At 42.8% G+C, this 15,844-nt stretch overlaps 1 protein-coding gene across 1 annotated transcript in view; it reads left to right on the top strand.

Moving 5' to 3' along the window:
• The window catches only part of cdh5 (cadherin 5), a 58,036-nt gene that overhangs the window by 29,310 nt on the left and 12,882 nt on the right, over nucleotides 1-15,844 (top strand). Inside the window, exons 4-13 of the mRNA XM_010751838.3 lie at nucleotides 2,024-2,263; nucleotides 3,114-3,393; nucleotides 3,754-3,870; nucleotides 3,946-4,113; nucleotides 4,337-4,509; nucleotides 6,243-6,356; nucleotides 6,471-6,613; nucleotides 6,709-6,842; nucleotides 7,777-7,886; nucleotides 14,573-14,675. Of these exons, the coding sequence (XP_010750140.2) occupies nucleotides 2,024-2,263; nucleotides 3,114-3,393; nucleotides 3,754-3,870; nucleotides 3,946-4,113; nucleotides 4,337-4,509; nucleotides 6,243-6,356; nucleotides 6,471-6,613; nucleotides 6,709-6,842; nucleotides 7,777-7,886; nucleotides 14,573-14,675 (1,582 nt within the window). The remainder of the gene's footprint in view (nucleotides 1-2,023; nucleotides 2,264-3,113; nucleotides 3,394-3,753; nucleotides 3,871-3,945; nucleotides 4,114-4,336; nucleotides 4,510-6,242; nucleotides 6,357-6,470; nucleotides 6,614-6,708; nucleotides 6,843-7,776; nucleotides 7,887-14,572; nucleotides 14,676-15,844) is intronic.

Raw genomic sequence — 15,844 nt, 5'->3', positions numbered from 1 at the left:
GAGTACAGAGCTCATATGGACTAAAATGTTTTGAAGATTATGTCTCTGGCATTTCTGCTTTATTAGATAGAGCCCAGTGGGGGGAGATGGGAACCGTGAGGGAGACAGAGACAGACAGAGAGGGTGAGACGAGAAAGACGAAAGACGAGGAGGACGTTTAGCAGACGTCTGGAAACATCTTCCAACTCAGAGTCAGTCAGAAGCCACAAAAAGACGAAGTGTTTCAATGTGAATCGTGATTTCACCAAATCTTGGTGTATACATTTGGTATTTTTGTGATTTGTTGTCTCCTGAGTGTAATCCCACTGTGGTAACTAAGTTCAGCTGTACTCGGGTATTTGTTCTGATTACATTACTTCTAGCGAGTCGACAGCCAAACATCACCAACAGCAAACACAGCAGCCAGCTAATATTACTTATTATTCTCCGTCCTCTTCGCTCTCTTCTCCTCTGTCGTCATGTCCATCAAATCTGCTAACTGCTGTAAACCTCCTCTTCTTCAACACTAACAAACTGAGCTAACAGCAGCAGTTTAAAAACAATTTTCTTTAGAAATATGATCCATTCTTTTCAACAAGTGTCAAACAGTGGTATGCGACTGCTGTAAAGTGCATCACAATGATTAAAACATGGTTATTTGGGGTGTCATTTAGCTCCATGTACGAATCCAACCTATCATTCCCCATCTCTCTCTCTTTCTCCAAACATGGTTATTTTATGATAAAAAAGTCTCACAATGTCGCTTTCATATGAGTTCTAATTAATTTAGTACATCGAAGTTTACAGATAGTCAAGCAGGCAGAAGACAGTCCGAACAAATCCATAAAGGACGAGGAGGTGATATCGAATCGGCAAGGTCCAAGAAACCAAACTAGAAATCCAAAACAAACAAAACATGGAACAAAGATGAACTGATCTACAGAATAAACTGTTGTTGCAGTATTTTAGGCTTGTCATTGTTTGAACAGAGCATTCATGTTCTCCAGGGGATGATCCCTTGTTTGTGCTGTTAGTGTTTTTTTCTTGGATGGACGGGTTACTGCTAAATCTTGTTGTGGACGGTCGAGGTTCTTCTAGTAGCATCAACATGTAACATGGAAGGTCGTTGTCTTACAGAGCTGCTTAATCGTGTTTCTTTATTTCACTGCATGACCAGAAATAGCGCTGTTTGTGTGGGCACGTTGCTATAGGTAGAGGTGAGAAGACAAATTACACCTGAACAGATTCCCAGTTTTATAATTAATATTCAAAGAAGTGACAGCTACTTAGATTGCATCCTCCTTCTCAACAATCTTAAGATAAACAGAAGTAATAATTGGTAAAGATGTGTGTTTGTTATTTGTCTTTGACAAAGTTAAAGTTATGCAGAATTAAGAGCGTGGACGCTTTGACCGACAGGTCGTGGATTGTTTGAGCAACCAGGCTCCATTCGAAGTCAGAGAGAATACTGCGTCTGTACAGAACTGACCCAACAATGTTAACAATAATGCAACAAAGGCATCACTGTGTTATAAGTTTATTTATTTTCCATAATTTGATGTGCTGCATTAAAGAGAATGTCAAACAGTCCCTCTATGGCCTTTCTAAAGACAGACATCCTGAGTGGTTTTAATGTCAGCTCCTCTCTCGTCTCTCTCTCAATGGGTCAGGACCTTAAATGGGTCACAGGCCTATGTTTAATAGATCCCCATACGACCACAGTAGTGATATGCCTCAGCTCAGGTCCCATGATGAGAGGCTAAATGTTTCATTTGGGTCCCAGGCTGAAAAGCTTTAAGAGCCCTGGTCCTCAATGATAGCTAGACCTCGAGCTCAGAGGCGGACTGTAAGGGGACGGCGAGTCCTTGGCCTTCACTCTGAGTCTCACCCTGGCACAGCGAAGCAGTCTGTCCACAGCTGATAAGTGGTTTTAATGTGATCTCCTCTCTCTCTCTTTCTCCTCTCCCTCCATATTTATCTCTGCCTTCCTCACATCACTTATTCCGGTCGTGCCTCCCTCCCTCCTCCCTCCTTTCTGTCCTAGATGATGGCTCGGCTCCAGCTGTGGACGACGGGGATTTTGGTCGCTATAGCCGTGTCCATCTCACTCGCTGTTGCTGAAGATTCTGGCCTTTCTGTGGTGGGAGCAGAGACTCAACACCCCGCTGAGATTGTGAAGAAGGAGTCTCATCCTATCCTGTTCAGGAGGAAGAGAGCGTGGCTCTGGAACTCCATCTATGTGGAGGAGGAGAGATCGTACGACGTCCCCCTCAAGATAGGAAAGGTGGGTGAACATCAAGAATCTTACAGTGTGTGTTTGGTCTGCTTCTACAGTTACAGCCTTTAAATGTTCAATATTTCACTTGCCATGTCTGAAGGGAGGGCAAATGTGTATTTTTGTCACTTCCATTCGGTTTGATGCTGTAGCATCTGGGGCATTAACTTGTTGGTAACCAGCTCTTTGATGAATATCTGAGCTTTGTGCTTGTTTATTTGTTTATTTAAAGGATCCCCAATCAGCTTTTGCCATGGCAACCAGCTGATCTTCCAAACATACAAACAAAGAAACTTTAATTTGCATTAATATGCAGAAAAACGATGCTGAAGCTTACGTCCACACATAAATCAAGGCCAGTTGTCTATATAGTTTCTTGTAGCTCTGTAAATTAGTTTGTGGGTACCACTATATGACCCTACCATCAGTTGTGATGGATTGTTATTACAAGATACCTGAGATACTTGAACTCCTTCACTTGGGTCATCAATGATGGGAAAATGGAGCGGCGGGTTGGTGAGGTGTCTGCAGTACTACTGGACGCTGTACCGGCCAGTTGTGGTTCAGAGGGAGCTGAGCTGGAAGGCAAAGCTCCCGGTCTTCCAGTCCATCTACGTTCTAACCCTCACCTATGGTCATGAGCTTTGGGTAGTGACGGAAAGAATAAGATTGTGGATGCAAGCAGCTGAGATGAGCTTCCTCCTCCAGGTGTCCGGGCTCAGAGTCGAGCCGCTGCTCCTTCACGTTCAGGCATCTGATGAGGATGCCCCCCAAAGGAGACACCCCCCTTTGGATGTGTTATGCTAAAAACAACTGAAAGAAAGTCAACCATATTCCCTTTATCCATTTCCTTTCACAGCTGAGGTCGGACAAGCCAGTGACAGTGAAGAGCTTTGAATTAGAAGGTGAAGGAGCAAACACCATCTTCACTGTGGATGAGAATGGAGACCTGTATGTCAAAAGAACTCTGGACAGAGAGGAGAAGAGCGAGTACCATTTGACCGCCAAGATGTACGACGGGAACCACAAGCTGATAGAAGACGATGGAGAGTTTGTTGTCCAGGTCTACGATATCAATGACAACGCCCCCGTTTTCCCAGGAACGTACAATGGATCCATTAATGAGAGGTCCCCAATAGGTGAGTTGGGTTATCTGTAGGTTAAAAAGTACGATGGAATAGAAAGATGAGAGTCAAATCAGCTTTATTTAACCAACACAAAACAAAGAGAATAAAAAGGACAAAGTTTTTCTCACTGCAAGTATTTGACATTTACTGCCCAGTGATAATTTAGTCTAAAAATAGACTGTGCTGTGGAAAGTCTGGGGGAAAGCAAACATAATGTCAACACCTGTCACAATCATTAGCACATCCTTCTGTGAAAAATACACGTTGCCGACTTAAATAACACAATCTCAGCACATAATCATAATGCATTAATCAGTTAAGCAGCCGTGTCTTATTGATGATGTATTTGTTTTGTCCTTTATGTTCATCCAGGGAGTAAAGTAGCTCAGGTGAAGGCAACAGATGCTGATGACCCCACCACTGCTAACGGAGATCTGAGGTACTCTCTGATCCAGGACTACTCTGCCTTCCAAATCAACGACGTCACAGGTAGGCTTGTTATCCTGCAGCAACAGTGGCAATCTAGAGTGAGTCAGAGATAACACTCTGTCTGTCTGTCTGCAGGTGAGATTACCTGCAGGGTGAACACTCTGGACCGGGAAACCAGGAGTCAGTATGTGGTGGTGGTTAAAGCTCAGGACTTGAGAGGAAGGGACACTGGCAGCACAGCCACTACCTCCGTCACCATCAACGTCGAGGACATCAACGACAACATAGCGTCTTTCACGAGAAGTAAGAAACAGACTTCATCGAAATTGGTATTTGTTGTGATTTGTTGCCTCCAGTTTCAGAGTCAATCAGCCGAACATCAACCAGGTCCCCAGCAGCAGCTGATATCACTGCCTAGTCCAGCAGCAGTCAGCCCAGCTCGGCGTCTGTCTTTCAGCCTTTTATTTCACCAAGCTCTCACCAATTGGTTACACACAACGTTGCTTTGACTGTTTTCTGTCTGCAGGGACGTACGAGCTGCAGGTTCCAGAGAACCACAGGTTGAATGAGAAGATCGACACTCTGGAGTTGGAGGACAGAGACGAGAAACAGAACAAACAGCCCAGATTCACCATCCCCAGTGACACGTTCTACATCAAACTCAGCCGCAATAACGACGGCGACGTCATGCTCAAAAAGGTGGGAGGCTGTGGCCGACGGATGAATCGACGGTATCCCATTTTTGTTTGTCATGGTTGATCATTGTCCAATGTGAATGCACGTCAATCAACATTTTTATTCTGGAATTGTTGAAGTTTAGTCTTTGTGTCTTCATCCAGATGATAAATGATTGATTACACCTGCTCTAGCTCTAGCTAAAACCAATGGGAACCTCGTGTCGTATAACAAGCTACAGCTTTTACATGCATTAAAAACATCCAGCGGTCGGTGATGTGCCACAACTCGTTGTCAAATGTGAGATGTTTTGCTGGACGATAAAGTATAATGTGATTCAAACCTCACAGTCGTAGCTGTTTATACTTTCTAGCAGGTTTACTTCACTGGATTTCTGCTCTTCCGATAAAGTATTTAAACCTCAAAGAGCTGAAAATGTATTCTAATGAAATGAGCTCTGTAATAGTTCGTACCCACGCTGGCCCCTCAGCTCTGCAGCCCTTCATCTTCCTCGCCGGCTGTGTTTACACGTAGAGTAGTAAGCCAGCTATCAGCCACACCGCGTCGCGGTGAAGGTCTTATTCTTGTTAAGCTGTTTACACATGCCTGCGACTGAGTATCCCTGTTACCATGAATAATCCAGTTAACAGAATATGTGTACCTGTGGTGTCCCATCCACAGATAAAACAGTCCGCAATGTGGAAATGTGACAGTAAGCATTGCATACTGTCTGTAACACTATGCAAGTCTTGGTTTGTGCAGATGTTAGAAGAGTGAAAAGGAATGAGGTATTTCCATGCACGGTGACGTGCAGGAACATTTCTTAAATCCAGCTTAACCAGGTTGTTTCAGCTTGTTGAGTTGTGACATTCAGAGCCTTTTTACACCTGGCATCAGACAGACGCAGGTGTGAATGCAAAGACGTGTCTTTGAGCACAAGGTGCAAATGTGATGTGTCCCCAGCCTGAGAACAGGAGCTCCTCTGAGGAGGAGAAATCAAAACGTGGAGCGCCTCGACTTCGTGAATTCATCGACATAGTTAGAAAATAAAGTTGGGTGTGAAAGAAGCCCAGCTCAGCGTCTGTCATTCAGCCTTTTGTTTCACTAAGCTCAACTAAAAGTCAGTCCCAGATATACGCTCGTCTGGCAGCTTCATTGGCCGCTTGCCCAGCTCCGGTTCTGGCACAACACTTGCTCTGTCCATCCTGGTGGTCTTTCCAGCAGCTTCTTGCTTGCTCACTCTCTTCTTTCCATAAGTCCATGGAGGCTGCTGAGCCCAGTGACATTGCTCGCTTAATAATATGGGAAAGTGACCTTGAGTGAGTTCACTGCATTTCTGGTTGTGAGAAACAGAGAAATGAAGGATTTCCAGCTGCTTTGGATCTGAATATGAGGTGCGTGTTTCAGAGGTAGAACCAAGCCCTGCAGGTTAGTTACTTAATCAGCTTTTGAACCCTTTGGGAACAAAATAATTAGAAATCCAACTGAACACACTGATCTGTTGCCAGCATTCATATAATAATAAAACAATGCTCGGTGTGCATAATTAGGAGGAGTCCTGTAATCTTCTGTCTTAGTGGTTCTCGGCCCTTTTGGCCCATTATGAATCATATTTGACAACACAGGGACTTTTCAGGGAGTTATTCTGGCATAAAAACAGCAAATGGGTCAATGCTGCTGAATATTTAATCCTGATCTAATAAGTTGTTTGTTTTTTGTTGTGGACTGAATTCCCGCTTCTTTTCTGGAATCCCAAGGAACTGGACTACGAGACAAAAAACTCGTACAGTTTCACCGTCCAGGTGCGAGAAAACCTTGCAAACCTGCGTTTTCCTGCCGACAACGTGAACAGTGCTGTCACCACGGCCCAGGTAAACATCAGACATGACATGTGTCGTCCCTCGGCGATGTTATTGCTTCAGTTTTTATAAACTACTCAAAGCTGTGTTTTTTTTAACCGCTGTGAATACATTTGAATTGGACAGGTAAACATCAAGGTGTTGGACGTGGACGAGCCGCCGTCATTCACCCAGCCCATCTATCATTTCACTGTGGAGGAGGAACGGATGGTGACCAACATAGGAGCGGTCACAGCCATAGATCCTGACGAACCCAAGAAACGCATACGGTAAACCATGATGCTTTGCAAGCTTCTAAAAAAATGTGGTTACAGAAATGACTCCACTCATCTCCTGCTCTCTCTCTCTGTCTGTCTGTGTCTAGCTATTCCATTTTAGACGGGAACTGTCCGATCATCATCAACCCAACAACGGGTCAGCTGTCCACCCGGGAGAAGCTGGACAGAGAGCTGGAGGCCACACACGTGTTTCAGGTTAAAGCTCAGGAGGAGCCAAATGGTACGTCACACATATTTATTTATTAATCCTTCAAACAATAGAGGCTCAGATGAAAAATGAAAACCATGTGTTTCACTAACAATGCTAATGTGCATACAGGGAGGGAGAAAAAGAGACAGTGTGTTCTCTTCTGGATTTATTGAGGGATGGGAGTGTAACACACTAACAGGGATTTTTATAGAGTGAACATATTGCCACATAACACCTGGCCGACTCACACGGGAAGGAGAGTAAGCAGGAAAATCACATTAGTGGCTCTCTTTGTTCACTCGCAGCTTCCAAACCAAACTATATATTTTTAGACCAGCAATGAATGAAATCCAGAGATCTATTTTAGCGGCATGTCACGATGTTCGACGAAACACAATGGTCCCCTGAGCTTGTCGAGGTCCTCCATACACAGAACATGTACTGTACTAAAGATAGTTTCAAGACAAGAGTCAAGCAAGGCGTTTATCAAAAGATCCATATTCAACACGAGGGATGTGAAAAGAAATGAAACAGCTGCTGCCAAACAAAAAGCTCACGAATAGAAATCCTTTTCAGTCGCTTGACCTCGATCGGCTCCGTCAAAGACACACGGCGGATGAGTGAAGCAGTCAGATCTGAACACTGAGGTAAAGACAGGAGAGAATATAAAGAATAAGTAAACAGAAGTCAGAGTTAATTATGAACAGATTATAATAGATGGATAAACCATCAACTAAAGCTTTAAAGGTCCAGTGTGTCTTCTAGCTGTGAAGCTGCAGAACGCAACCAACTGAAGCAAGTGTGAAGGAGAAACTATGATGACTTTAAAACATGTGGACAAAGTGAAATGCCCCCTTAAAGGGAGTCTCATAATGTCTGTTTGTTGTTGTTGCCTTAAATATACATCACATCATCAGAGCTGATTCCTCAGCGTTCACCATGTGCTGTCGTCTCTCCTCTGCAGGTCTGGAGTCATTTGTGAAAGTCAACATCACCGTTAAGGACATCAACGACAACAAACCTGAACTGAGCGTGGACGAGATCTTCATATGTGAGAACGACCACGTCGGCACGGTGAGAGCAGACGTTTCTCTGATAGTCACTGCATCATATGTTGGGTTTATTTCATCCCAACACTGAAAAAAGTATAACCTTACTCAAACTTAAAGAAAATGATATCACATCTAAAATATTTGACTTCACAGAATCTAAATGAAGTCGTTGATGTAAACAATAACACTGCACTCGACCCAACCTTAAATCAAAATATATTTAACCAACCTAATGTATTAAACATGAATTACTGTTTGCATTGACACCAGTTCATTCATTTGCATAAAACCAAACTATAACTTTCACATTTCATTCTTCAAAAATAATTTGCATGTCCCATCTTATAAACTCTATAAAAAAGATAACTTTAAATGTATTTATTCATCTTTAACATATGAACCACACAGGCTGTGCGACATAGACAAAAAATAATATCCCGATGTTTTGATGATAACGATAATTAGACGATGTTTTTTTAAATGTGTGTTTTTAACAGCTGATTAATTGTTTCTCGTGGATGATATTAATGGACACAACGTTTTAAAGGAAAAATGCTCCTTTTTATTTGTATTTGTCTGCAACAGCAAATAAAAGTAATAAACACCAAACGAATCTAACTTACAGTCAGAGAGAACAAGGACGAACTTCAAGTTCAGTCCAGTGCTGCACAGAAATCAAACAAAACAAAGTTCATTACAAATCAGATTCTTAAATACTGAGCAAAAACAAATAAAACAAGAGTCATTATGATTACAGTTACACTTTACAGAGAACATTGTAGGCCAGACGTTGACTCTTCTTCACGTGTACAGGTCATTGACTTCAAACTGTGAGCTGTCTGTCCACAAGTTTCCCCAGTCTGGGGAAATTTAGCTCTTGTGGTTTCCACCACTCAGGTGGATTGATATCACTGTCCACCTCAGGCATCATCAGGCAGCTCTTCAGCTTCTTTTCAATGGCAGTGGCCAGTCAGTCCACTTCTCTGACTTCTTGCTTTTTGAAGTAACTTCCAAAACACTTTTTTGCCTTTTCGGCAACTTGCTCCACCTCCTGCAGCTGTACCCTGAGCTGCAGCTGTTGAGGGGGCTGGGGTGGGACTGTCGTCTTCTGTTGCCATAGTCATTAGTTCAGTGGTAAAACAGGTCGTCCACGTTGTCTTCTTTGTACTCGGTGTTCAGGTCCTGCAGAATGGTTTCTTTGTGTCAGGCTTCACTGCCAGGACTTGAACAATGTCCGGTCAGGTTTTAGGTAGAAGACTGTTGCTCACCTGAAAGAGCATCTGTGAACTCTAACAGAGAACCTTTGCTCACTGATTCCAGCACGTCAACATCACAACATCAGGTCTTCACCCAGCACATGACCATTGGCCTTTTCTTTATCGTGCGCTGTCTTGAGCTCCATCTAGTTGGCGACTGTGATCAGTTTATGCTGTGGGAGCTTGAACCGATCTTGAGCCTCACAAAGTGGAAAAAGCTCCAACAACCTTCCTGCAAACTCCAATGACTCTCTCTGTGTACTCTAAAAGTAACTAGTTACTTTGGAAAGTAACTATTGCGTCACTTTCAAGTAATTTTTTAAACGCTCAAATGTGTCCAAGGATTTGGACCCCACCTCCATCAGTCTGTGACGGAACTTAAAATACACGTTCAATTATTTATCATGCATCTGAATATTATAATGAAATGGACACTTCATACAATACATAACAGAAACCCACAGCACACAAATCTAAACTATTGTAACGCTGATCCAATAAAAGGTCATGGATTATTGTAGTTATTATAATTATTATGTTTATATCGTGTTTATGCTCGACACTCCAGGGCATCATGTGTATTTCAGAAGTAATTGCTATACTTCCATTTAAAGAACTTTTGGACTATTCGTGCTCGCCATTCCTGTTTCTCGCTGACTCGCGTGAATGTCCTGTGTCGTCTTTGTCCAACTCCACCTCTGATTGGCTTACCGTGGACTTTTACTCCACCTCAGCCAATCGTCATCATTTATGCGATTGTCCCGTGCCCCCGCCCTCAGGAAGGAGGAACAAGTAATCAATTAGATAACTCGTTACTGTGAAAAGTAACGCCGTTATTTATCACTGATAGTCATGATCAGGTATGTAGCAGAGTTATTATACTTTTGTGTTTTTATTTTTGTTTAGTTCTGTAAAACCTGCATGTTTGTCAGCATGCACAAAACTGTTTGTTAGTTTTGTTCTAGTCTCGTTTAATTTCAGTTTACTGAAATGTCTTTTCACACCTAGTTTTAGTTTTTAGTCCAGCTTTAGTGAACTATAATAACCTTGGTATGTAGGCCTGAGTGTACACCACACTGTTAATGTGTTCATTAGTTTACTGCAGTTCGGCATGACTTCATTTATTGTAGTATTTGTTGAATTGTCAGCAAAAGTTTTGCTTATTTTCATTGTGTCTTTATATTTGTGTTGTTCCAGTAAACAATATGACTGTTTAACATCAGCTGCATTTTATACTCAGATTAGGCTGCAGGCAGCGCCGTCCAGTTGTTGATCCGGAGTGCACTGACAAAGTTTGCTCCGCCGTCTGTCGTCATGCAAAGCACTCGTTTCAGTGAAGTCGTCTGCATGCTCGATCGTTAAAACAGCAGTGACGACATTATCTCCCTATATGTAACATATTTAACATGAAAACAAATGAAGGACGACTGTCTAATCTGAAAGAGGGCAGATATCGTCCAGTGAGACGCTGACTGAAATGATGACACTGCATATCATCCCTACAGGCACCGCCATGTGGCAATGGGACGAGAGAGGAGGTGAGGATGGAGAGAAGAGGAGAGGATGGAGGAGAGGATGGAGGAGAGGATGGAGGAGACCCTTCCCCCTCTCTTCTCCCCTCTCTTCTCCCCACTGGGGGACAGAGGAGAAGATAGGGTGACCCTGGAGGTTTCTTAAACAACGCTGCAGTCTTTAGAGAGAAATGTGTTTTTGCTAAGGTTCAATTATAAATCCACCTCAGCACATTTTAACACTTTGATCACAAGGTTTCACTCTGTTCTGATGCAATGAACCGGAAACTTACTTCATCTTCTAATCACTTCTTTTATCTGGAACTTCTTGATAAACGTTGCTAATAAAAGTGGCTTTGGCATCGCAGCAACACGACAGCGTGGGCATTCTCTATAAACAACCTCCACCCTTTTTTTAAAGATTCCAGTGTGAGTCAAATGTTTCCTCGGCGTGTAATGACAGATAATGATGCTTTGTGTTTGTCTGGAAAGTCCTAACCCTTCGAAAGGATTATGTTCTCATGTTATTCAGTTTAAATAGATTTTTATTAGAATTTTGTATACGACAAGTTACAGAAAGTAGAAACAAGAAGCAAAACAGGACACACAAAGACAGGGCATATTTAAAAGCAATAATTAAGTTCACTGCTGCATCACTAACACTAAACAGAGATGGTAAATGTGATGGACCATCGTGCCATATCGAACCTTCTCCATATGCAATATACCAATGAGCTCACGTAACCAGATCGTAAACTGAGGCACAGTATCTGACTTTTAAAATCATTTTCTTTGCTATCACCATTCCATACATAATCGAAACTCTGTGTTTAAGTAGAGAAGTAGACAACACACAGCTGTACATGTCAGAAAAACACTTAAATATGTCCAAAAGAGGTGAGTCAGAGAGCCCCATGCAGATTTACATCGGTCACATAGCGATGAAATGGTGGGAAAGATTCTGTGCAGTTTGGTTTTTGAGTAATGAAGCCTGTGCATCACCTTACATTAGATTAACTGGTGTTAATAGAGCAAGATCGGGTCCTTCCAAACATCATCTTCAATCTGCATCCCCAGCAAAGAGTGTGTAGCATAAACCGTTTGTTCAGAGAATATATTTACAAAGCCAGAGACCAATTTTCTAGATTATAAATCATTTTATCTTCAGTTAGAGACTCAAAGTTTGGCACACACTGACGGACATAATTCCTAATCTGCAGATATCGTTAAAAATGTGCTGTGGGGAGAGAAAACTTGTTTTGTAACTGAGCAAATGTGGCAAACTGTTTATTAATACACAGATCTGTGAGAGTGAACACACCCTTTGTCCTCCAGCTGTTAAAAGACCCGTCCGAGAGGCACGGAGAGGACGCATGCTTGGACAGAGGTCTCTGGTAGTCGCAGCGCTTCCTAATTTGCTGCCATATTTTTAAGCATTTGGAAATGATCATATTATCCATTTTAACAGTTGCAGGAGGTCTGGGTGTTGAGTAGAGAAACTTATTTCAATGCCAACCCAGGAGGGAGTCTGGGCAGATACCTCCATATTATATCCCTGCTGGGCTCTAGCATTCGCTGCCCAGTACTAATGCAGGAAACTGTTTAAATAGAGTAATGGTTCTCTGTAAGAGCATTGTGGATTCATGTGGAGCCAAATGAAACTGAAATAAAGAGAAAACACATACTGTTGATATAGAGAGAGCAGGACAGGGGAGGATGCTGAATAATCACAGTGAATTGTTTTCTGCATTATCAGCCTGTGGCGACTGGAATCTCCCTTTTTAATGGGCGGTCTTTATCGGCATGGCATCTGAACTTAGAATGTGCTGCAGTGTTTTCAGCACGGATACAAACTGTGATGATCTTTGAGAAACCAGGACAAACACACACGTGGTAGAAGGCCTATACACAGGCTCTATCGAATCTGAAATTAAATTAAAGGGGACATGTTATGCAAAAATCACTTACATACACGAATATTTTCGAATTCGGGGTGCGTACAACCCCCCAGTGTTAAAAACAACACCCCCGGTTGCGGCTTGTCTCTGGGCAGGCGAGACATGCTTCACGGACAGATACAATGAACACAGAACAACGCAGGACTGCAACGAGACCTCACACCAAAGAGGATTAATACCAACTGCAGACGATGGAAATGTAAGTGTGCTTTGTGTTTCTTTTGTCCGATTACCACGAGCTGACGCTGACATCTATCTTATGTTCAGCACACACAGCTGCATGCAGACAGGCCTCAAAGATCCACAGCGAGTTATACAAGGTCCGGTCCACATGCAGCTGTGTGTTGAACGTAGCCACTACATTCGATAATGTGTACACACACCTGGAAAATAAAGGTGAGTACAGTGTGTATTTATATTTATGCTCTCAGTCATATTTCTCATATTTCTGTTATTGTTTCCTTCCCTAGACTCCACCTGGCAGCCTTCAGTGAAGGTGCTGGGCTTCCCTAAGCTGCAGCATCAGCTGGTGAGCTGCTTTTCAGACTGAACTTCAACAACAGCCACAGCTGAGACGGTGGAAGTAGAACCAACCTTTGAAAAGTTTTACAGCCTTTTATTAAAAATGGCAATAAGTCAAAGAATGTGCCAACATCTATTGTACAAGTGAAAAATAAAGAACATAAGAAGGGTCTTAACTTATGTAAGTGGGATAATTAATAAGTATATTAATGTTCTCCCTCCTATATTGTCTTATAGGTTTTATCTTTGAGAAGGTTTTGGCCCATACGTGGATGAGGTGCTGAAGATCCCGCAGAGGATCTCGCAGCCCGGTTTGCAAGACCAGGGAAGGCAGAGGTTGCAGCTACGTGTCGAGGTTTAATCAAGGACCGGTCTGACCCCACGTACTCCATATCCAGCTTACAGAGCTCCTGTAGGCCGAGTATCTGTACCAGCTAAAACAAAGTGTACATAATGGTTCCTCTGAACTACAGTATCAAGCTTTTATAACATCTTCTGAAACTCTGTGAAACCTAAACACTGACCAGAGTCTTCAGGCTGCTGTTCTAGTATATTAAATAAGTTTGTTTTCAAAAGCTGTGATGTTTGAAGAATTCATGACAATAAAGGTAAACTCTATCTGAACTGCTTTGTGTGCTTTGTGTTTGTAACATGACACAAACATGACAGGTCAGCAGTAAGCAGTGTGTTTCATTACAGTAGTACTGTATGCATAAAAGAACTGTATTCCCCTCAGACGTAAAGACCCATAATTCATTTCCCACCTGTACGGTTGTGGAGCAAACATGCTGGCTGAGCTTGTATGTTAGTGGTGTAAACAGCTGAGGAATGTTACGTACGTTATTATTTACATTTATCTACGTAGCTTTCCAATAGATATAAAAACACATTACATAAACATTTCCACGGTCTGACTCTGGCTCAAACATATAAGGTTGCCGTGGTAACATATTACCAGCAGCCATGCTCATCTGTTGTCATGGCATCCTGATGCTGAACTCAGATCAGCATGGGGGACTCAGATCAGCATGGTGGACTCAGATCAGCATGGGGGACGCAAGCAGGGACAGACACGAAAATCAAACGCCTGAGCACAGAGCGCTAAGAACAGCTGCTGTCCTTCATCCGGGAGGAATTTAACAAAATATGTCTCCTTTAAATTAAATTAAATATTGCTCCGTGACGTCCCCGCAGACTGTCTAAAACCTGGACGTAGTCTCCGTGACGTCCCCGCAGACTGTCTTAAAACCTGGACGTAGTCTCCGTAACGTCCCCACAGACTGTCTAAAACCTGGACGTAGTCTCCGTGACGTCCCCGCAGACTGTCTAAAAAGTCTTGTCTCTCCTGGTTCCCGGCTAATCTAAAAGTTGGACATTTTAACATGGGGTCTGACTGACGTCTGGAGCCTTCAGTGGTTATTATATTTATTTATTCATGTATTTGTTTTTGTCTTTCCTCAGGTGATAGGAACCTTGAGAGCCACAGATAAAGACGACCAACCAGCTTCGTTCACTTTCAGCCTGAACAACGAGAGCTCCAACTTCTCCATCAGAGACTATGGCAGTAAGTCTGAGAACATATTATATATAATATATTTTATTTGAATGCCCGTTGCTCTAAACGTTGCTGAGAGGAACGTGCCGGCCTCGGCACTTGTTGTTATGCAACAAAAGAAACTTCCTTTGAAGCGCGGTGCTTTGTTGCTGGAAGGTGAAATTATTTTAACTTCTCAAAGCCGCTTCAGTTCTGTCAGCCAGACATTTAGAGAGGCTGTCTGGGACCAGAAGAGCTGCCTCGAATGCACAACAGCAAATATTGAAAATAATGAGAGCGAGCGGCTCCGTGGACCTGCAGATGACTCTCTATGTATTCTAAGCATGGTAAAGGAACATGCCACTCAAAGTGCCAGTGAAAGTTCACCGAGCGGTCAGCGGGTTATAATCGTCACAAGAGGAGCTTTATTGATCAGAAATCAGTATTTTTGTGGTTTATCACCCCCAGTTTCAGAGAGTAATCCCACTGTGGTAAATATGGACAGCTCCTTTTTCACTTCTTAGCTTCCTCCGTCAACTCTTCTCCTCTGCCATTATGTCCATAAAAGCTGCTGAGTGCTGGACCTGAAAACCTCTTCTTCATCCTGGTCCAAAACGTCTGTGGTACAAACACTAACACTCCCCCGGTGCTCTGAGCTGAGCTAACAAACTGAGCTAACAGCAGCTAACAAACTGAGCTAACAGCAGCTAACAGACTGAGCTAACATGAGCTAACAGCAGCTAACAAACTGAGCTTTCATGAGCTAACAGCAGCTAACAAACTGAGCTAACAGACTGAGCTAACAGACTGAGCTAACATGAGCTAACAGCAGCTAACAGACTGAGCTAACAAACTGAGCTTTCATGAGCTAACAACAGCTAACAAACTGAGCTAACAGACTGAGCTAACATGAGCTAACAGCAGCTAAAGCTGTCAGCAGGTTACTTCACTGTCCATCATAAACTCTGTAAATCACAGAGAGTTGAGGCGGAGCAGCCGGAGGACATCAGAGGGAAAACCAGAAAACATTTCCTCCATAAAATATGATCCAGTTTCACCAGAATCAGTGAAATAGTTGCTGCTGTGTGACTTAGTGCCGTGAAGCGTTACGGACTTCTCAAAGTTACATAGAGTGAGAACAGACGTACAGACAGAGACACCGTTCAACAGGGAATTATAATCTGTTATTTTATTGCCAA

Source organism: Larimichthys crocea, unplaced genomic scaffold (genome assembly GCF_000972845.2).
Source record: "Larimichthys crocea isolate SSNF unplaced genomic scaffold, L_crocea_2.0 scaffold146, whole genome shotgun sequence".
NCBI classification, from domain to species: Eukaryota; Metazoa; Chordata; class Actinopteri; family Sciaenidae; genus Larimichthys; species Larimichthys crocea.
This window is presented reverse-complemented; position numbering and strand designations above follow the sequence as displayed.